This window comes from Myripristis murdjan, chromosome 13 (genome assembly GCF_902150065.1).
Source record: "Myripristis murdjan chromosome 13, fMyrMur1.1, whole genome shotgun sequence".
Lineage (NCBI taxonomy): Eukaryota > Metazoa > Chordata > Actinopteri > Holocentriformes > Holocentridae > Myripristis > Myripristis murdjan.
The window spans coordinates 21,997,559-22,020,058 of record NC_043992.1 but is presented as its reverse complement, the minus strand read 5'-3'; the positions used below and the strand labels follow the sequence as shown (position 1 = coordinate 22,020,058).

The window sequence follows — 22,500 nt, the reverse complement described above, 5'->3', positions numbered from 1 at the left end:
ATCCAACTCTACAAGTGTTTAACACACAAATAAAAACACTGATCATTTATCTGAAACCATCATCAAACTGACAAATCTTCTCTGTGATAAAGCACTTACAGAGGAGTTCTTGACAAAGTGGCTGAGAGAGAAACTCTTTGTGACCTTCTCTGGTTCTGCCGTGGAAAGCAGACGTTATGGACTAGCAGGACCTAGACAGCACATTATGCTTTCTGGTAACACCAGCCTGCAACTGTCACACTCAACAGACCCAAAGGTCAGGGGTCATCGTGTGTAGACAGAGCAGAACTTCCTAATTATACATGATAAATGTAATCACACACAGGAAGCATTTCCCTCCACAATTCACAGGCTTAACCTTGTCAGATGTGCCAAGCTGGCGAGGAAAGAAGAGGTAACAGTGGTAACACAGCAACATGTCTGGGAATGTTAGTGTCTGTTACACTTTACTGCATGTATATAATACAATGAAATGAACACAGAAAAGATGATGACTGCACATTTTAAAGCCATTAACTGGCTATTTATTTCCCAGTAAAACCAATGCATGGTTTCATGGGTGTAATAAACAAAACAAACAGTTGATTATGACCACAGAAACCAGAGTAAATGGTTTCATCAGGAGGAGTGTTGCGATAATGATGCTATCTGGACTAGTGAGATCTCTAAGGTCAGCCATGTGTAGCGGATTGGTATCCATTATAGTCAACTGTAGCCCCAGGGTCTCAACTCACTGACACAAGGCATGGCACCGAAAACAGAGGTGAGACACATGGACAGATAGACAGATAGACACTAAGACAGACATCCTGTCTTGACCCACAAATAGATGCAACAATTAAGTCAGGTCTGTTCATTTTCATTTCCCTGACCTTTGGCCTTCACCTCCTACACATGTATGGAGACAAATTACCACTGGCATTAGGTTTGGTCAACAAATTCAATGCAGGGGAACATGCTGTGTGAAGGGTGTGAGAACCTTGTAGACAGCGGACATAAATCATACCTGAATTTGATCAGAGGGGCTCTGGCCTAGCTGACCATGTGGCAGCTAGCATGGCCCCCTAGTGGCCTCTGAACCCCCAGAAGGCCTGTTGGTCCCTTACTCCACTTTCCCCCATGAGACTTATGTCCCAGTCCACCACATTCTCCTGTGTTTGTCTCTTGTCACTTGCTATACTGCACAGCATGTCAAAATTACCACTGCAATGAATAATCCGATGGTTATGTTCAACATTCCCACTTTATGAATCTCATGCAGTGTGTGCACAAGAAACAATACTCATTTCCCGATAACATAACCAAAATTATACAGAATCATTCTCTGGTGTCCCAAGGGAGATTACTATGTTACATCAGGAAGTGTCCTTCAAAGTTTCCACCATTGTAATTGTATGGTGTAGATCTGCGCTCTGACTTTGTTTTCTGCCTTTGTGAGCTAGTTTTAAAACCCCAGAGGTGGCTAGTCTCCAGGCTGGGCTAAATCAGAATTACATCAACACCCACAGAGCATTTCATCAGAGCCAGCAGGGCCCCGCGGTCCAGGACACCTGTAATAGAGTTTCCCTCTCACAGACACAAGAACATTTTAAACTCCTTTTGTCTGGAAGGTTTACATGCTCCTGCCTGCACTGAACTATGCTCCTGCAACTGATCAAATCAGGGCAAAGAAATTGCATTTGGCGAGAGAAGGATCAAATACGGACGCCCACAACAAACATATTAGCAGCTTGATCCACATGGAATACCCATGCTGCAGCGGTAGTATTGGATTAACAAAGTAACATCGAAAAAGAGAAGAGGACGTAGAGAAATTTAAGCTGACTCTTTTCCCCTGCTTTCCCTTGCTGCTTTGCTCCTTTGTGCACTGAGAAATTACAGAGATTGTATGCATGCGAGGAAATGGATGGGGGAAAACACTTACATACAAAGAGATGTATTGGATTACTGTGAATGTGACTGCACTGATGCTGCATGCCAATCTCAACACTAAACAACATGGTGTGTTAGGATTAAGAGACAGAGTTAGACAGCTTTTAAACTACACCACTCCCTTAAATTGGGAACTTCTGTGGCCTTCATCAAGTTCATCCTAAAACTGTCTTAGAAAAATGAACACTAATATGTAATTCTCGCTGTGGAATACATGGAAACTATCAAATTCAAACACCCTGTTTGGCAATGGGAAAAAGGAGATATTATTCCTGTTTGTTATGAAAATAAACAGACAGAGATGTCTGGGATGAACTGGTGTGTGAAACCCAGGAGAGGGAGAGATAGAGACAGAAAGAGAGAGAGAGAGACACACATACACACTAAAGGGCTTGAATGTCTGACCGACAGGCAGTCAGACAGACAGGAACTTGGCATTGGGGAATATGATTCTGCCAGAGACTGATCCATAAAGACTGGAGGGGGTCGAAGGGCAACCTCTCTATAATGAGTCATCATCACTCAGTGGTGTCCATGACAGGACAGCCTGTATGTGTGTGCGTGTGTGCATGTGTGTGTCTCTGGGAGAGAGGGCCACTGGATCCGCTGAGAGATAGTGCAGGATAAATGACCAACTCTGCTATGCTTGGCCACTGGGGGGAAAAGAGAGCTCTCCCTGTTGTTTTACCAGAGCCCAGGCCAAACACTGTCACCCTGCAAATCAATTCATTCCAGTCATCAATGTGAGAGGGGATAAAAAAAGTCAAAAAGTCTGAGCAAAAACATGGGTGAGAAGGTGAAAATGACATTCATTGGGTTATGAAATATGATAAATGTAGTAAAGCATGTGCAATTCCTACTGTTAGCAGGAGGCTGTGTTTGACTTCTGGGGGCTGAGTAAACACTGGATGGACTGTGCCATGGAGGCTGTTCCCGTGGTAACGTGTTGGGCAGTGGAGGCGGGGTCACAAGGGACTTGTGGCATTTTCATAAACTGAATTTTTTTCTCTTATTCATAGCCAGTCATTACTTTTACTGCAGTGGAGCCTGAACTGACCACTAAAAAGGCCATGCAGACTGCCAACACCTTGTACATAGAATTCATAAAACAATGGCTTGCACTAAATTCCCCTACTGCATTCTCAATCAAGCTGCTATGGCAATGACAGTGTCTGTGAGCATTTATGTGTGTGCACGTGCATGGGGCCATATTTCTGGTTGTGCAGCATCAGATGAATATCTCCATTTCTTGGCAGCTGACAGCCTGTTTGTCATCCACTCCACCACCAAGAACTGACCTTCAGCAGCGTAAGTACCTTTCTCCTGCCATACTTCTCCTCTCCCCTCCCTTCTTCCCTACATCCCTACATCTCCATTGCCTCCCTTCTCTTGCTCCATCATGCTCACCCTCTATCTTTCTCACCCACCCTCTCTCCCACCAACTCTCCCCCACTTTTGCTCTCTCTCTCTCTCTGCATCTTTTGTCATTGATCGCTGATGCGATTGGCTGCCCCCACGCTCAGTAATGACCTGCCCTGGCAACCAGCCGGCTGCTCCACTCTGCCCCTCGTAGATTGAACTGTCAGATGGCAGCGATTAATGGGCGGCAGAGAGACATAGACACACACCTGCAAAGCCCCACCCAGTGCTACCCCACCATGCTCTGTCCTATCCGCTCTGTGTCTACATAGGTGTGTGTGTGTTACTGGTGTTTCTGCAGTTCTTGTGTTGATGGAAAAACTATTCAATTATGTGTACATTTGTGTGTACTGTATATTGTATATTGTATGTTGTGTGTATGTGTATATATGTGTGTTTTGTGTACATATAAGCCTTTACTTTCATGCATGTGTTACTGGCCCTGGGGCGCTCTGCCTGCTGCAGTGGCTAAGGTGGGAAGGATAAAGAGAGGCTGGTGGGGGCAGAGGGGCAGAGGCAAGGGCAAATAAAGAGAGATATGAGGAGTGGGGAGGGGGGGGCAGTCAAAAGGAATAGGTGAATAGGAAAAGGAGAGATAAAGATGTAAAATGCATGAAACACAAGCACTGACAGAAAACTACTCTGCTGTATACATTTATGGAACTCACAAAGCACTGTTTTGAAGCTTTACCAGTAGTGCAAACTGTTATCAAAACACTGGATCCAGGAAATTATTAAACCAGTTTGCTGCAGGGCGTAAATGACAGTGTGTAATGTTCATGTGTCTATAGTATTATTCCCCGCAGTTTTTTTTACTACTAAATTAGTTATGATTATGACCCTCATTATTCATTTATTCGCCTGTTCTCACTTGAGTTGCTCCACATAAGAGCATCAGAATAAAAGTCTAAAATGCTAACATATGTGACTTCCTAGGGCAGAGATGAGCAGCGTGTCTGGTCTCACTCTGTCTGCCGAGCTGAGCACTGCAGGCCCACGCGGCTATCCCGTGTTGTACTTGGCTGGCCGTCTGCTAACTGTCAGCGCAGTATCTCCTTACACTGATGAATGGGAAGTTTCCAGACCTTTTCCAAAGCTTTCATTCCCTCGTTCCGACGCTTCATCCAGAGGAATGGCCAAGAAAACAAGAGCTCCTCCGCCTGCCTCCCTCAAGGGGAAGGCCAGCACTGAGACGGGCATCGAGGCTAAATTTAAAATTGTCAGAATGGGGAGAGGGAGGGAGAGAGGAGTGAAGGAGATGGTCGACAAAACAGAGAGATGGTGAAAGAAACGCAATGAAAAACTAGAAAGAGAGAGAGAGGAAGAGATGGAGTGCTAGGAGGGACAGACAGAGAATGCAGAGGATGGAAGGAGAATAATCCTCTGAACAGTGAACATGTGAATATCAGGTCAGTATGGGGTTTGGCTTGCTGTGTGAAACGGAGATAAAATCGATTAGCTTGTCCACTGACCCGGCGAGCAGTTGGCCCCCCCATTGCCCCAGACCTGCCACAGCCCTGACAGAGACATTCAGGCCCCTCAGCCCCCAGGGGTCCCCTCTGGACACCGAGGTGAACAAAGTGGTGCCCTCCTGTCAAACTAAAGCCCTAAAGCACCAGCAAAACAACAAACCATGCTGCAATGCTTCACTGCTCTCCGATTCCACCAGAGACACAGGCAAGATGTAGTGTGGGTTGGTGAAAGAGGACACTGTGTGTAATAGTCGCTGCTCAAACTACAGAGGCTACTTGCTTGAAGGAACATTTCAGCCAACTGGAATCAACTCATCTTTGTAAGAATAAAAACAATTTTTGTCATTTCTTTCGTCACCTCCTCCTCTTTTGCTTTAGTTTTTCATGGTTTGCTCCCTCAGACCTTCTTCTTACACAGAAATCACTGGTGAATACCAGACAAATTTATGCAGACTTGCGGGTGAATATAACCACACTTGCTGTCAGTGTATAGATTTCAAATCCTTTGCTCATACTGATTCTGCAAAATCTCAGAGTGTACCCACTTTCTCATTTCTATTCATATAAACTTTCGCAGAAACTAACAGAGCACTTTGGAGGAGAGAGCGAGACAGACTGAAAGAGACAGAGAGAGAGAGAGGGGACTGCTTATCAGGTGCAAGATTTTATTTTTTTTTCATGTCAGAAAGCTTAACATCCACCTTTGTGATTCATTCTCTCATTCTGCAAATAAATACAAAAAACATATGTGAAATTGCTTCACACTTTTTCAAATATGAAATGACAAAAATCACACACACTTGATTCAATGATTGCAAAAAAAAAAGCCTGAAAAATCCTAAATCGATAGGCCCAGAAAAACTTCCACCTGTTGATGGGCCCGACACCTCTCCCTATCGCGCTATCGCCTTGTTTTCCTCACATAATTTCCTCAGTCGGATCTCTGGGTGAGGAGCGCACCTTTGATTCCTGGCTCATTGTAGTGTATCTGACCCTGAGGGTCAAAGAGTGGAAAGAAGTGGATGTGTCACCGCTAAGCTCTTCTCCGTGTTAGAATAATATTTCTGTGGTGCTTTTAGGATGCTAACGCTAATCAAAACAGGACATCCTGAGGAGGGCCGTGCTCTCTCTTCCCTGGCCCCGCTCACCGACCACTTTATGTTTTTGTGTTTGTGGAGGAGCGACAATCCCAGGAAGCCGCGAGAAGGGTTCATCAAAGCTCTGAGCGGGGGGCCCTGGCCGCAGGATCGCTGGAATGCGGTGTGGAAAGGAATCTCTACTGTCCTATTGTTCCCTTGTTTCCTCGGTCTCATCACACGGAGGCACGTCCAGTTCATTTACAGGTAAGCAGCGCTAATCAGCCCTGCATTCCTTTCCACAGCAGCATTCTTTCCTCTGCTGCGACCCTGGCTGACCAACAACACGTGTGCACACACACAAGCACACACACTGAGAATATGCACTCAATACACACAAGAGGGAAATCATCAAGACAGATCTGTGAGGACTGGAACTTTTCTGTTCACTTTATGTCTAGACCTAAAGCGGACATAGAGTTGAGAGTCAAATGGTAAAAGGTGAATGTTGATGTTACATGCCTAACCATAATAAAAGGATGATCCATGTTTTAACAAAGTAGTCATAATTGGGTTCAAGGACCTGCAGGAGTCTTTGCGAATGTCCCATGTGATCCAAGCAAAATTAACAATTGTGTGAAAGGCAACACAATGAGCTGTCTACCCCTTTGAGGGTCCAAATGTTCTTAAAAAGTGCTACAAACGAACGCAGGAAAAATGAACAATTACTTTAAGAGGGCTGCTGCCTCAAAGGCATAGTGAAGCACTAGTGTCATGGCAATCAATGCCAAAAAATTACAAGCTAACTTTCTGAATAAAAAAGGCATCTTTGTTGTACGATCCGCTTTAAACCCAACTGTCATTAGATATTAGGCTTTTAATGAATGCGAGTCTTTTTGTTTCATAATTTAAAGCATGTCATGCCTTTTGTGCCCTATATGCCTGCCATTCTAACTGTCGCTATGTCAGCATTACAACACATCCAAGATAGCTGCTATCAGATCCAATCAGGTGAATGCGGTGCTGTACAAACTTCATCAGGAAGAGCCCAGCTTTGATCACATCCCCTCCCCTCATCTCTCCCGTCCTGCAGGGGTGAGAGGTTAGAGCTTAATGAGGTTCAGGATGGGGAGTGGGGCGCTTGGTGTGGCAGAGATGAAAAGTGTACAGGAATCACACACAAACATAGCACACACACACACACACACACACACACACACACACAGACACACACACACACACAAACACACACACACACACACACACACACACACGCACACACACGCATATACCTGACTACAACACCCTGTCCTGTCCTCCCTCCTGAGCTATAGATGGGCATGGCCTGATCTCCCATCCCTCCCGTGTGTTAATCATAAATGAATATCCTCCCCACCATCCTGTCATCTCTCCTTCCCTCCTTCCATCCCTCTGTTCTGCCCGCTCCACCCAGGGAGATCCCCAAGCAGTGCTGGAACACACTGTTATCATCGCCACCCTCACAAAGCGATTGTTGGATAATTCCTGTTTGTGGCTGTGCTCCCTCCCATGTGTAAAAAAAAAAAAAAATCTTGGTCAACATTCATAACAATGATTAAAAATATATATATTTATGCATAACCAACAAAACCACCTAATTAGTGCCACTTATACATACTTGCAAAAACTCTGATTTAAACTAAACTAATATATATATATATATATATATATATATATATATATATATATATATATTCACCTTCAATCCAAGAGAGCCTTACTTAACTCCTAATTGAGGCAAAAGGTCACAAAACATCAACGATTTTGAAGTGATGAATACGGGTGATACTATCTCTGACAAGGATAGGAAATATTAACAGCACTAAATCAATGTGGAAAAAGAAAAAAACAGCAGAGGGAAGGAGAAACAACCTAAGTATTATGAGCAAAATCTATTGGTCAGACCTCAAAATGCTTAATCTACATTTCCTCAAAATGCTGCCAGTGTTTAACGATCAAGTAAATTAATCAAGTAATAGATACTACAGAGTGTTAATTCTGAGCCATCTGACATGCAAATGCATGGCAACATGTATGTAGTCCTCAGTGCAGGGCAGCACACACAAGCTGGCACCCTGGGTAAAGCCATGCCAGGGCACTCCTGTAGTCTTTTGAAGCCCTTTCCTTGTTCCCTATTAAAACATCCCCAATGTAGTAAAGTGACTTCATGTAGTTAGCAGATGTGAGACATGAGGCCAGAGTGTCGGGCCCTGTTTCTACCACCTGCTCCAGGTAATTGATTGGAGTATAAAATGATTGAAACTCTTTAATTAGCTAACAGACATCGTTTCTCAAGCACGTCGAGAGTGCTAACTTCACACCGCCTCATTAATAGACCGGGCGAACCGCACCATCAGCAAGCTGTTGACATTCTAACTTCTCAGACATCATAACGACACACAAATCAGTTTGATGTCTGGGTAAACTTTTCAACTCAGCAAAATGCCATCTCTATCAAACCAATTTGTGATGAAGAAAATGGTGGCGTGTCTCACACATTAGACAACTATTCTAGATACCCTGCAGATCTATAGAGTGCCCTTGTCTTGGGTGTACATGCTTAAACACACACACACACACACACACACACACACACACACACACACACTGAGACCGACCAAACAAGCATATGCACATACTCACCTCCCCACCAAACACACTCACACACAATCTATAAAAATATGCTTAGCTTGGGACTGCTCTGTTGATAATGACCTCAGCCTTGGCACCGAAGTGGGCCAGACCAGACTGCCGACAGACTGGAGGCCTTTGTGTGGACTCCCTATCTCTAACTCCATGACCTTTGAGGGGGGAAGAAAGAAGAAATGGCTTTTTTTATTTAGAAGGGGTAAGGCGAGCTCATTGTTCTGTGTTGGTACGGTTTCCCTGCGGTAAACACACAGCGGTTCCCAGGCTTGACATGTTGCTGCACCCCCCGTCCCCCTCCCTCCTTCAATGTTCCCACACTGCCCTGTCTGGATCGCTGTACCATACACCCACCCACCCACACACACACATACACACACGCACACATTCAGCTCGCTCAACACTCTCACCTCACCCACCAATGTAGCTACGCACTTAACACACGTAACAACACCACCACTACACACGCTGACAATGGATTCAACATCCCACACTTGTTTGCCTATTAGGTGCATTAGATGCCAGAGAGTGACACTCCACACGTACGTGGATCGAGACGGAGAGGTACAGTGGATGTTGTCAGAAAAGAACAGAGGGGAGAGAAGTCCTGGGGGGCAGGAGCGCTCAGTTAGGGCCTCTGAGGGGACCATGACGAGGTACTGGAAGCTCACTAGTTGCCTGGAACAGGGGCCATCCTTCAAGTGGGTGACAACAGTGCATAAACAAACCACTAACCTTGTCGGCTCTCTGTTTACAGCCCCAAGACCAAGTCAACTCATTAACATCAGGGACCTTCTAAAGGGCCTGTTTTGTGAGGGGGAGAGAGAGACAGGCAGAGGGAGAGTGAGAGAGAGAGAGAGAGAGAGAGAGAGAGAGAGAGAGAGAGAGAGAGACCCTTCTCCCATCACAAGAAGAGAGGAAAGTGGACAACAGTTCAGACAGATGGGGGCGTTGATGGATGAGAGGGTCTGGGTCACTCTGCACCCCCACCCCAACACAGACCCGCACCCAAATGCACATTACCACACTAATGTATCCACAATATTGGACCTGTGTTTGCATGTTCATATGTGTGTGTGTGTGTGTGTGTGTGTGTGTGTGTGTGCATGTATAGACTATATATGTGAGATTATGTGAGTGCTGGAGGCCTTTACACCAGGTCTGCCACAAAGACAAAAGCTGTCCAGCAATAAGCAAATATACTGCATATTCATAAGTATGTTGGTTCACTGTGATAACTAATTGATCGTTGCTCCACCAAGATTTAAGAAAATGGTTGCCCCTCTGAAACAAGTGGCAAACACCTTTTACACCAAGTGGGTTCAGAGTCTTATCACAGTCTCTCCAAAGTATAGGCATTTGGAACACAAACTTCTGCATTATGACACAAATGCCTTAACAAAAGAGTGGAATATTTTAGAATTAACAGCTCTGATCAATTCAATTAATTTTGAAATTAATCTGAAAATCTTATTTCTTCAAATAACTTAAACAAAACTGCCAAAGAGATGAAATGATTCATCTTTGTTTCCAACACAAATACACTCATTTCAAGAATGTTCTTCTTAAATCGAGTGTCATTATTTTTACTACAATAAAGTGACCTGCCTTTAATCTTGTTTTTTAAGAAATATCCTAAACAAGAACAAATCACTTGTTGCAAAAAAAATGAGGCTTTATGACAAATTATGAAACTAAATGACTTGTTAAAGTGGACATATATTTTTTTCAACCACTGGTTAGGAAAAAAAAAAGTTATCATCCACATTCAACTCAAGCTAATGAAAATTTAGAAGAGTTTTGCTCTGTAGGCCTCCGCATGATTCTTGACCCGCTTCATTACTTGGGGAGATGTGGGACATTTGTCCGAGCTTTGGCACCAGGGGCAGGCAAAAAGCGCCGCTACGGGACAACAAGGGCTGTTTAATGGGGTCTCTATTTCACTTTCCTTGCGCCAGCCCGCTCCCTCTCACCTTTTAAATGGGCCGATCCATTAAGCGTTTTAATGAGCTCCGCCAGACAAACGCGAGATGCATGGCCCATTGCACAGAGCGAGGAGGACGACGCTCTTCTCGGGGATGAAGAGAATGACAGACAGCGAAGGCGCACCGTGCCCAGTGATCTCTCTCTCTCTTTCTCTTTCTCTCTCTCTCTCACACACACACACACGCGCGCGCGCGCACACACACACACACACACACACACACACACACACAGCATTTATGTGCCAATCAGGTGTGTCAGTTCACTACGGTAGAAGAGTCCCTGCGTCATGTTCCACCACTTCTGACAGATATTTACTGTTTTAATGGGGACAGACTGATCACTGACTGATGGCTGACAATGTATTATTTGGTCAGTGTGATAAATCATTAGTAACCACAAAGTTGAGAGCACTGAGTCTGATCATTCCCCTGCTGGTATTTTTTTTTCTTTTCTTCTTTGGCCTGCGGTATCCAAATAAATTCTGGAAATGTGGCTGTGTCACTGCTCTCCATTATAATGATAAAAAAAAAAAAACCTATATCGACTGTGGACTTAAAATATCCAAACTGACGCTCATGGTGCGAGCAGGTCAGACAATCACAATATTAAGATTATTGGAGATTAATTGCCGCTGTAATCGTTTCTAACAAATTATCAGAGAACTCTAAACATATTACACAATCGAGGGTTTTTATTGGGACACAAGTATGCTAAGTGGGCTTGTAATTAGGCCTACGCCGGCTTATACTTCGGATCATCAAAGTGCCTCCCCCTTTACTCCTCTGAACAAATGTTGCCCACAATTCACTATGGGGTGAGGCCTGCAGGACTTGGCTATACTTAGCTGGGAAGCCAAAGCGAGTTGCGAGTTTTTGTGGCGTACCACATCACATCTGGGCGTGCGGACTAATCAGTCAGCCTCCATCAATCACTCTTCCGTTTACCACCTCTCCATCACCTCCTCCATTACATCCACCCCCTTTTTTATCACACCAATATTCTCCACGGTGCAGGGAGGCCCCGTACATGCCCGTTTTAACCCGACTTCTCCGGACAGGCGGGAGGCACAGACTGAACACATTTACCAGCAGAGCCCTTATGAGGGGTCTGGGAATTTAAATATTCACTGTTGACACTGCGCAGAGCTGGCTGGGGGCCAGAGCGGGCCCGCTCCCCCGGGGACCCGGAACATTCTCTGCTTCTGACTTAAGAGGTAGAAATCTTCCTCTTGCATCTTGAGTAAATAATAATTTCTAAATACACGTCGAATTATCCCCCCTATTCTCAGAATGCACTTAATGGGTTATGCACATGTAGGAAGGGCGGCTCAGTTGTTACCTATTTCCCTGATACATTCCTATGTACAGTATTAATGAGTCTATTTGTACAGCGCCGCTCTAAAGCAAACTATACAAAGTGTTTCACAGTCAAGACACATAGAGATCAGTAGAGCCGCCTCAAACAAAATTAAGTGATTTCTCCTTTGTCGATACTGTGTGTGTGTGTGTGTGTGTGTGTGTGTGTGTGTGGGGGGGGGGGGGGGGGGGGGGGGGGGGGGGGGGGGGGGGGGGGGGGGGGGGGGGGGTTAGGGTTAGGGTTAGGGTTAGTGTTGCCTTTTTCCCCCATCCTTTGTCATGAACTGTGACAATATATGTTTTCAAGAAATTTGCAACAGGCTCTTGTGCTTATATTTACGTAAGTACCTGTAAAAATTATACCATGAAATGTTCAAAGAGTTAACCTTGCAACTGATTGTGTATAATCTCCTCAATAGCATGCTACTTGTCTAAACAGTCCAATTCACTATTAAAATTATTATTAGACTGTCTGTCATTCTCCAGTGTTTTATTTAGAAAAGAGGCTTTGATGCATGCCTATATAAGGAACACTTTGTGGACATACACGTACCCGAACAGACAAAAAGGCTAACTCAAATGCCCATTACACATCAATCTGCTCCAAATCCTAAAAAAAAATACAGCCCTAGGCCAACACACCTATGCCTAAGTAGGCAAGTACTGGCCTAATTTTTACTAAAATCTACAAACAAAACATGAATTAAAATTTAAAAAATAATAATATTGTGCATTTTATACGTAGACTCTAAATACTAAAAAGTTAGATCTAGAATAATCTTTTTTAAAACCCTCTGGAATAAAGGCCATAAAGCATAAAGGTGGACGCAACACATTAATTAAAAATATAACCTGACATGTGTAGCTAAGTAGAAACAGCTTTTGGGAAAAAGAAAAAAAAGATAAAGTGCATATCATGTACACAAAAATGCTTGATAATTTATTGCAGCAAATCAATGCAAGAATAGCTATATAAATCATCCCTTTGCATAAATTCTTAGAACTACTTGATTGCCCCCCGAGTAATTAAATCGATTTAATGACAGTGTTTCATATTATATCGTGGCCTTCATTTAATCAAACCCGTTTAATATTTAAAATCATCCTTTCACCTTAATTGAATATTGGTTTAAAAAAAAAAAAAAAAAAAAAAAAAAACTGCGTTCCGGCCAATAATCAAGAACTCTCACATGAAGATACAGGCAAGTCTGCAAACTGTGACATTCATGCATCACAAGAATTAAAACATCAAAGTCTGGTTTTACAAACTGCCATATCATTTAACAATCAAGACACGTTACAGATTAATAAGCACCAGGGAAAAAACTGCATGACACACATATACAAACAGAGTTACAAGCAATTAGTGCAATGATCCCCCTTTACTAGAACATTTACCATGCATGCCTAAATATCCTTCCTCGTTTTATCCGTATTTCTCTCCATCAATCTGCCTTTTCCAAGTTGCTCCCCGCAAAATGAAGTGGCCAGCAGCCCACAGCAGCAACGTGAAGCAATTGCAATACAGTACAACAGCTACTGCCGCTGCACAGGACAAGGGATTTTAACCTACACTACACTACATTACACTACAGCGCCCACTACATGCAACGAGCAATTCCTATGCCGGAGCGGATGCCTCACAGAAAAGTTTCTCCATCGCTGCCTCAACTTTAAAGTTTAGGCTACTTTTTGCGACAGCGTCTCATTTTTTCCTGTTTCTTTGCAGCCTTCACGACATCAACATGAAATGTCTCTCCCATAATAGGTGCAAGTGAGGATTATGTTTTTCTGATGGAATGGAAATCGCAACTGAAACTCTATTAATAGACGCAGTGATAACCGAGACAGCCTATAGGTATATAAGATGGCATGTTTCAAAAGGCAAAAGAAAGGGATGTTGCACCTACTCGTGGCCAGTTTCCGTGCCCTGCCTTTGGACCTCATGGTGCCAGTCTCTCGGCGTGGGTTTGTTTGGATTTTTTCTTGGATCTTTTTTCCTCCTTTTTCTTTTTTCTCTGTCCTTTTTCTCTGGGTTTCTCAATCCAAACGCGCTATCTCTCCAGCATTGTCAGTCTGGACACCTTCGCACATGCGCACAGACCAAAAACTGCCAGCAGCAAGTGCCAGAAAAAGTTTGGGACGATTTATCACTTTGATATTAACCTGATCTGGTCAAGATGGGTAAATCGTTGAGATCTCCCTTCGTGGCACATTTTCACAAGATCACTAAGTGAGAAAGAGAGGCACACTGCAAAAAATGGCCACCTTAGTCTCATTCAGTCTTGTATTCTTGTTTACTTTAGCAAATGCAAAATTCTAAAATGGGGTGAGATAATTCATCTTCTTTCTAATGCAAATTTTACCTGTTTCATGTTTTTTCTTAAGTTTTCCAATAGTCTTTATTTTGAACTAAGGCATATAATAAAGCAGATAACTCCACCACCATCAAGAAAACGACACTGATTCAAGAAAAGTATTGTAACAAGTCGAAACACATTGGAATCGTGAGGCAATTTCATCCTACAAAGATGCATTTTCTTATTTACTTGTTTTAAGAAAATTGGGCTTTTAAGACTCGATACTAAATGAAATGACTTGTTAAGATGGATATTTTTTTGCAGTGCACTCAGCGCCCCGGATCTACGGAGAGCCGAGGACATTAATTATAACGATCTTTATTCTCAATCCTTTACACTGCGCACCTTTTCTATTTAAACGAAGTCACATTAATCAATGTTCACTTAAATTACCAATGCTGGATGTATTCATTACAGGTTTTATATATTTTAATTGTGTTTTGACCATCATACCGAGCACTGGAAAATGAATGAAAAACTTCCCCCCTCCCTCTCCCGCTTGGGTACCCGACTGACAGCTCTAATAAGAGTGCCCAAGGTTTTTTTTCCCCTTTGTGCTGACAATTATTAATATGTTAAGTGCTTAGTATTAATGCTTTTTTCAGACTTTTCTGTTGCCGTGCGTAAATTCCATCACTTGGTAATTGCAGAGGGCTCTGAAGGATGTTTTCACTTGATTTAATTCGAGAGGGAAAACGACTCCATCACATCAAAGTTGAAATAAGAGTTTCGTCCAAAACTTCTGCTCTGCGGCCGGAATAATGTTTGGATAAACCTTTTCGTTCAGGATTTTGCAAAAAGCGACATTCCTAAATCCGTGCCATTCAGTCAAAGTCTGCTGTCACTACAAATTAGTTTTTACAAAGGCATATTTTGTAAACATCAACATACATCAACAAATAGCCTACAGGACAGACACAAAACACCATAAAAAATCAGTGACTCTATATATCTTTATAAAATAACATTTTTTCTGCTGCCAAAACGTATGGAATTTAGATACCCGTTGATATGGACATCAAAAAAGTGAAGCCTACATGTCCTCAATTGGAGACAGCGTATAATTAAGGTAATTGCCAATTAATTAGATCCGCATGAGATCATGCTGACCTTGCACATGAACCCCTTAATGGGTTGTGAACTCGAGCTATCGATTCCAAAGTGTGTTGAAACTGATTGAAGTCGTGACATCATGTCACTGAAAAAAATCTCTAAATATAGGCTATGGGCTGACCAAAACCAAAGGATGCCATATGGCGAGACCAGTTCCAATTTAGTGATAAAACGTCTCTCTCCCTCTCTCTCTCTCTCTCTCTCTGTGTGTGTGTGTGTGTGTGTGTGTGTGTAATATTTGTGAGAAAAGCAACTGATCTCCAATGTGTTATTTCAACCACCTGAGAAAGATGTGTGGTAAATAAAAATAGTTCAATTATAATATCCAGTTGATGATAATGAAGGCAAACCATCACCAACTACAAACAAAAATCAGTTATTTTGTCGGATAAAGTATTTTCCCCCTCATGCACCCCTCCTATTAGGCTACACATTTAATTTAGGCCAATGTCAGCCTAAAAAGGTGAGTGCCACCTGTTTAACAAAAATGTGGCTGATCTGAAACATCCTTGGAAATCACTACTCCTCATTTAAGTCACTGAGCTAAAAGAGGTTAATACTGATACTTTATTGTGGTTGTACCTCTGCTGTAATGACATAAATGGTGCTATTAAGTGGGTTGCGCCTATACACCGTGCACCGTGCCTGAAAGGAGCGAGAGAGAGAGAGAGAGAGAGAGAGAGAGAGAGAGAGAGAGAGAGAGAGAGCGCTCCAGGCGGCGCGCTCAATTAGGCTAAATGGAAACAGTTTTCATTCAGCGCAATAACTCACCCTTCTCTCTCCCCGTCTCTTCTCCTCTCTTCTCTGAAACACTTTCTCAATACATATTTTATTATGATACTCTGACCCCCGTGGCGGGGGCTGGGTGGTGGAGGGTGGTGGGGTGGGGGGTGGGGGGCAACCGGCGTAGAGATCCCCACAGCCCCGTGGGTTGTAATTATTAGAAATTAATTGGGTTCGAGACCCTACAGTTGCAAGTATAAACTAAATTATTGGATCACTTCTTTGAGCTCGTGTTAAAATCACACAGATCACAATCTAATTAAATATTTTATAAAATGAAGAGAGCTAAATTTCAAATGAAATGTCTTGACAGAATTTACAGTGTTACCTTACTGTAGTAGCCTACTCAGCACTGGAGGAGGGTTGTTAGGTGTTCAAAAAAATTTTTTTTTTGAAAAACACCCACCCACCTACCCCCCCACACACACACACACCCAGCCACACACACACACACACACCACATAATCTGTATTAGGGGCCGTCGAGCCAGAATAAAAGTGAAAAGGGAGCCTCCGGCACAAGGAAATTACCCGCGCCCGCATGACCTTTGAGCAAGGTAATCAATCAAGTGATCAACAGGGATATTTATCACCGCGGTGTCCAGCCAAACCTGTTTCAGAAACAAAATAAAAGATGTAAAATCGGGATACTGGAAATTGTATGGTGTAAAAAAAAAAAGTCGCATGAATAGCTTATCTTATTAAAATCTACGCACGTTTAGAAGTGTTTCAGGGTGATATGTTTCTCTTAAATAATTTGCCTATAAAAATTCAATACGCTAGCTGTTCGTCATATACTACCGATCTGCAGGCCTGGGCTGAATAAAAATCGACATGAAATATGCTTGTAGGAGGCCTAAAGCATCATCGTCATCAAGAACAACAAGAATAGCCTAATCATCATCATCATCATCATCATCAATGCCAAACCGGACGCTGGTTTATATGCAGAAAAACACAATATTGCACAACATTAGAACAGCCCATGAGCACTGTAATAAATATCGCCGTTTCAACGCTGTAAACCCACATTTTATGCTGGTCATTTATACAGCAGGGCTACATACATTTATAGGCCTACTGAATTTTTGTCAGGTGTTAGGAAAATGTCATCAGTCAGGACTTTGTTTTTACAGCCATTTATTTCAACTATTTATTTCACATATAATATAGTGAATATCCTCATACTGCAATGATTTCCTGCTCTAACACTTTTTGCAGTGGCTATAGTGTGAAAACCTGAGAAGATTTAGTTGGGCCGGTGCGTGGTGCCCCTTTGTGGAGAGAGAATTATCAACACAATCAAACACAGCCGAAACCTTATAATGATCAGCTGATGCCAAGAAGTCATTCTGGCTTTTTTAAGTGAGATTTCTCTGAGTTGATATTACAGTTGAAAAAGCAGAGGCAGCTGAACTTATAAAAGACAACTATTTCATGACATTAAGATTACAACATAGTTTTATGTTTTTCTTTGATCCGTTTTCTCCTGTTTCTTTTTTTTTCTTTCCTTTCTTTTTTCCCTCCTTAAACTGCAGTTTATTTGTTACCGCTGAGGTCCAAGTAACACACACATGTAAATGTGAAATATGGTTGTATTAAGAGGAGAAAAAGCTACCCAGTTAAACGCCTGGTGAACTTTTTGGAACTGGAGGGGTGGCGGGCAAGAACAAACTACAATAAATACATCGCTGACCAGCAAAAGTAACTGATAGTTTAGAGAGGATTAATTAAAATCAGTTCCCAAATTTTAGATATCGATTTAGAAAATACAGAGCTACTAAGGGGGGAAAAACATTATTACATTATTATATACAAATTTATAGGCCTTCTATTCCATCAGAAATTTACAGTGTGTCTGTAGTGCCTAATGACTTTCTAGTTGGCTAATCGTATTGTATTTAACGAAATTTATTTTTATGGCACAGTTTTGTATAATCTATTTTTTTTTCCTGCAGGGACTCACAGTATAGCTTTCCTGTGATATTTGCATAGCCTTCTGTTCAATAATGTACTGCAGCTTTATTTTATTTCATTTTATTTTATTATTCGCGAAGGCATAATTATTGTGCCAATACCGCTAAATATCGCTAAATACCGGACTGTTTATCAGAAGTGTGATCAGAATATTAAATAGCAGACTGAGACTGGATATATTTTTGTGACACTGTTCCAAAGATGGAGACTTTCCAAATCTATCGGCAGCTGGAATAGACTTTATACAGTCTGCAATGTAAATAAAATGTAACAAAACGTTGTATTTCTATTTACTATTTCTAACACAAAATGCGATGTCTTTTCTCTATATCATCGCACTTTCAAGTTCAGTCAGTTTACTGGGAAAACGATCCTGTTGTCGAAGATTTCTAATACTATACTTCCCCCTAGTGTACACTGTTCTTCACTGTTTGAAATGAACACATGCGTACACTTAATGAAAAGCTGATATGATGAACTGACTATCATTATGACAGAGACATAGTCACAGAGAATTCTCGTTGTTCAGTCTGAATATAATTTTTATATATAATTTCCTGTCAAATCCTGTTGGTACCGTTGGAATTCACAGGGAATCACTACAGGGAAAACAGGCCTAATTTATGTGCTGTGTGTTTCACTGTTGAAGACTGGCCATGGATCAAATGAGTAAAATCAAAAGCACAACCTAGCATGTGACTGGTTCATGGCCTGGCATGGCAGGTAGGGTACTGAAGTAAAGTGCAGTTTAACAGCCACCCTCGGACTCAGTATCCAGCCAGGGAGAAAGATTACAATGTGCTGCTGTGACAATTTGTGGAAGTAGTATTTATGGAGCTGGTGTGGCTACCACAGGCACTCATTTATCTCTGAGCGCTGCTTGATGAGAAAGTCTCACACGCACGCATACACACATGCGACTGAAGATACAAACTCATCCCCATTAATTTCAGCTGCTTATTCCCATTGCTTCAGTCCCTTCAACAAAGAGATGTGGCAAGTAATCAATGGGACACTCGATCAGGTTTATTTATCTCCGTTTCCAGTAACAGCAGACAGGAGGATCCCTGTCAAGTTCCCGGTTGCAGGGTAATTAAGAGAACGCACAGATGGATGGGAAGCTTATAAGACACAGTCTATGAAGAATGAAAAAAAAAATCAATCAACAATGTAAGACAGTGCCTCCAGTCGACCATTTCTTTTCAATATTTTAAGTTACACATAACAGATAGATAGATAGATAGATAGATAGATAGATAGATAGATAGAAGTAAAGCACCAATATTAATATTTTAATTACTAATTATAACAATTTTAATTAGACATTAATGTTAACTACTAATTACTTATTTTGCTGGTTATTTTTCTCTATTCATTCAGAATTCATGAGAAATTCATAAGCAAAACAGAAATGACATTAAAAAAATAATTATCCAAGTTAGTTGGGATACCCACCAATTTATTGTCCTATAGACCAAAAACAAAAAATAAAATGTTCACAGCAAACATTAATCCTCTCTTCATATGGAGTGCTTGCTATGGTCAGGGTTGGGTACATACACCTGGTACTCTGTGCCACTGTGGAGAGTACTAAGTCATGACAGAGTTCCAGAAGTACAGCCTAAGGCTTCACATCATCTCTGCTGTGAGGTGACAAGCAGGCCAGGGATGCCAGGAGTCACAACATCAACAGTACAGAGAGAGAAAACGATCTCTGGCATCTTCAACCTCTGACTTGCCACCACACACACTGTCCATAAGTGAGCTGGCAGTGTCCCTCTGTGCTGTGTTGATGGCTGTGTGCGCCACACATAAACGCTTAAAAGCCACGTATCCCATCTGCTCCTTAGACAAATACACAGACATCATGTAAACAGTGTATGGCTCTAGGAGCGACACTTGTGTTTTCAGGCAAGTCCTGTGTGCTGTGTTCAAAGCTAAATTCTCTTGCCAAACATATACCACAGAAGCATGCTATAGACAGCACAAAATATCCAAATAAAAATATAGGCCTACATAAATATATACACTTTACAAAACTATTGCAGGTTTTGCTGCTGGTACCCCCCGGTAGAGTGTATGGTGAAGGCAATCTGAGGGAGAAAGGGATAGATAGTTTTGGTTGAGGATGGTGAGGAAATATTAAACAGTTACCAAAAGTGACCAGGTGAAAAAAAAGGGAAGTGTGTTTTGCGGATGCGTAAAATATGACATTTCATGTTAGCATTTTAATTAAATGCAATGATGGACAGCAGTCCATCATTCTCTCCAATATCAAGAGGAAGCTCCCTTTGAGGAGGAGTATGACTGCATTCACCAACAAATACTCACTGGGGGAGTGGAGTGTATATTCAGATAGACAAAATGCTACACGTTTGCATTCCAATTTTCTGCACTGAAACAAGTGAAGTCAAAAATCACTCATCACACTGTTTTACAGATGCACATGTGAGAGAGCTGCTTCAACTGGCCACCACCTAGCACAAGCCCAACCCGAGAAGGCCTGTGGAAAACAAAGACTTCCGGGTGTCCCAGTGAGCAAATGGATGTAAGAAAACACATGTTAGGCTATGTGTTAGGCTATGTGACTGGGCCTAAAAGTCACTGTGGGCATGCAAGTGTTGTGCAGCTCTAAACAATGGTGTGTGTGTGTGTTTTTTTTTTTTTAATGTTGGATTGGTTGGCCACACCTGAAATACGCTGTTGGTCACAGACACTTAACAACAATTCAAGGGCCCCCAGGCTGGTTTGGTCTGTTAGGGTCCAAGTATAGACAAGTCCCAAACTTAGGTCCATCACAGTAGCATGTTGACATATATGAGGGTAAACACAGGTGTTACTAATAACATTAATGAAGGTTCTGAACCATTTAGGTCTAACAGAGACATGACTCTGATACTGTGCATGATGATACACTGGAAACACTCTAGTGCAGTAAAATGGAGAAAAAACTTAAATATTATCAGTAACACCTGTGTTTACCCTGTTATTCATATAAAAATGTATGTGCTGTAAAAGGTCAAAGGTCCTATATCCTCTTTAACAAGAAGAATCAAATGAGCTGCCTAAAAACATACATACCCATCTGTAATCTTTAATCCTTAGCAGCCATCTTGTTTGGGCATACCTGCTCTCCACCTGCATCGACTCCCACTTCTCTTTAATTGCTGTGCTGAGTAAAAATTAAACACAAACTTAATTCCTTGTGAAACTAAAATATTGACTACCAAATGTAAATGCAGACTTGCTTTTTCTGAGTGTGAACCAGAACTTTGGTGTAAAACAAAATGGAAACACAGACAATGGTGTATTGATTTTAAGTAAACATGACCATGGTTACAAAAATTAGGAGCAGTGGCTCCTTCAAGACACTGTAGCCTTGGTAACAAGCAACAGTTAGCTAGCTAATTTTACCAGCTAATTTGGCTAAGCCCAGTTGGACTCAGTATACTAACGACCACACCGAGCTCTACTCTGACTTTCCCATCAGTTCTGCAAAGGCCTTTCCCTCTTTCATTTTGGCTTACTCCATTTCTTGTTTCTTTTTCAGTTTAGAAGTGCCAGAAATTTGTCCTCGGCATCTACTTGGGGTCACGGCCCTGACTCGTCAATCCGCTCACCTGAGCAGATTTGAGATGGTGCGTTCTGGACCACTGGGAAGTTTCTCAGTCGGATCCCCTCAGTTTCCTACTGGTCATGCTTGAAAAGATGTTACAAAGCAAGCTTTATTTTATTTTATTTTATTTTATTTTATTTTATTTTATTTTATTTTATCAATGTTTAAAACTGTAGTAAGCATCTCAACATTTTCCAAGATTGCGATTTGTTTATTTTTAGAATAAAATGTAGGCTTTTTTTATCAGTAGCCTAGTATTATTATGTATTTTATCTTTCAGGCATGTTTTGTCCCCATGACACCGCATGACTTAAGTCATATGCAGGGGTATGCAATATTGTTTCACCATCCAGCATCAAATCCATAGAGCCAGAGAAAATGCCCTGCACGTCTCCAAAACTAAGAATTTTGAGGGAGGGAAAACGTAATTTTAAGTTTTAGTTTGAGGTTAATCTTGAATGAACAATGGAACAATCTTGGATGAATAAAGTATCTGTCTATCTATCTATCTATCTATCTTGTTTTTATCATAGATCAGAGGGTAGGCACAGGTGAGCTATTATTGTGACAGTCCGTGAATGCCAGTGGGCTGCAATCTGAGCGGGAAAAAAAAAAATAAAAATCATTGACCCGCCACTCCATATCTGCAATAATAAAGCAACACATTGGCCTGGATAATTTATTGAAATGAAACAGGAGTGCAACATTACAAAATTGCATATTTTAG

The 22,500-nt window shown here is 41.9% G+C and overlaps 1 protein-coding gene across 12 annotated transcripts in view; it reads right to left on the bottom strand.

Annotated features, from left to right (window-relative positions):
- mecom (MDS1 and EVI1 complex locus) overlaps positions 1 to 13,957 on the bottom strand; it is a 170,225-nt gene extending 156,268 nt beyond the window's left edge. For all 12 annotated transcript variants that reach the window (XM_030067630.1, XM_030067636.1, XM_030067631.1 and 9 more), the window contains exon 1: positions 13,836 to 13,957. In XM_030067630.1, coding sequence (XP_029923490.1) covers positions 13,836 to 13,872 — 37 coding nt within the window. In that variant the 5' untranslated portion in view covers positions 13,873 to 13,957. The remainder of the gene's footprint in view (positions 1 to 13,835) is intronic.
- Positions 13,958 to 22,500: the final 8,543 nt, after the last annotated feature.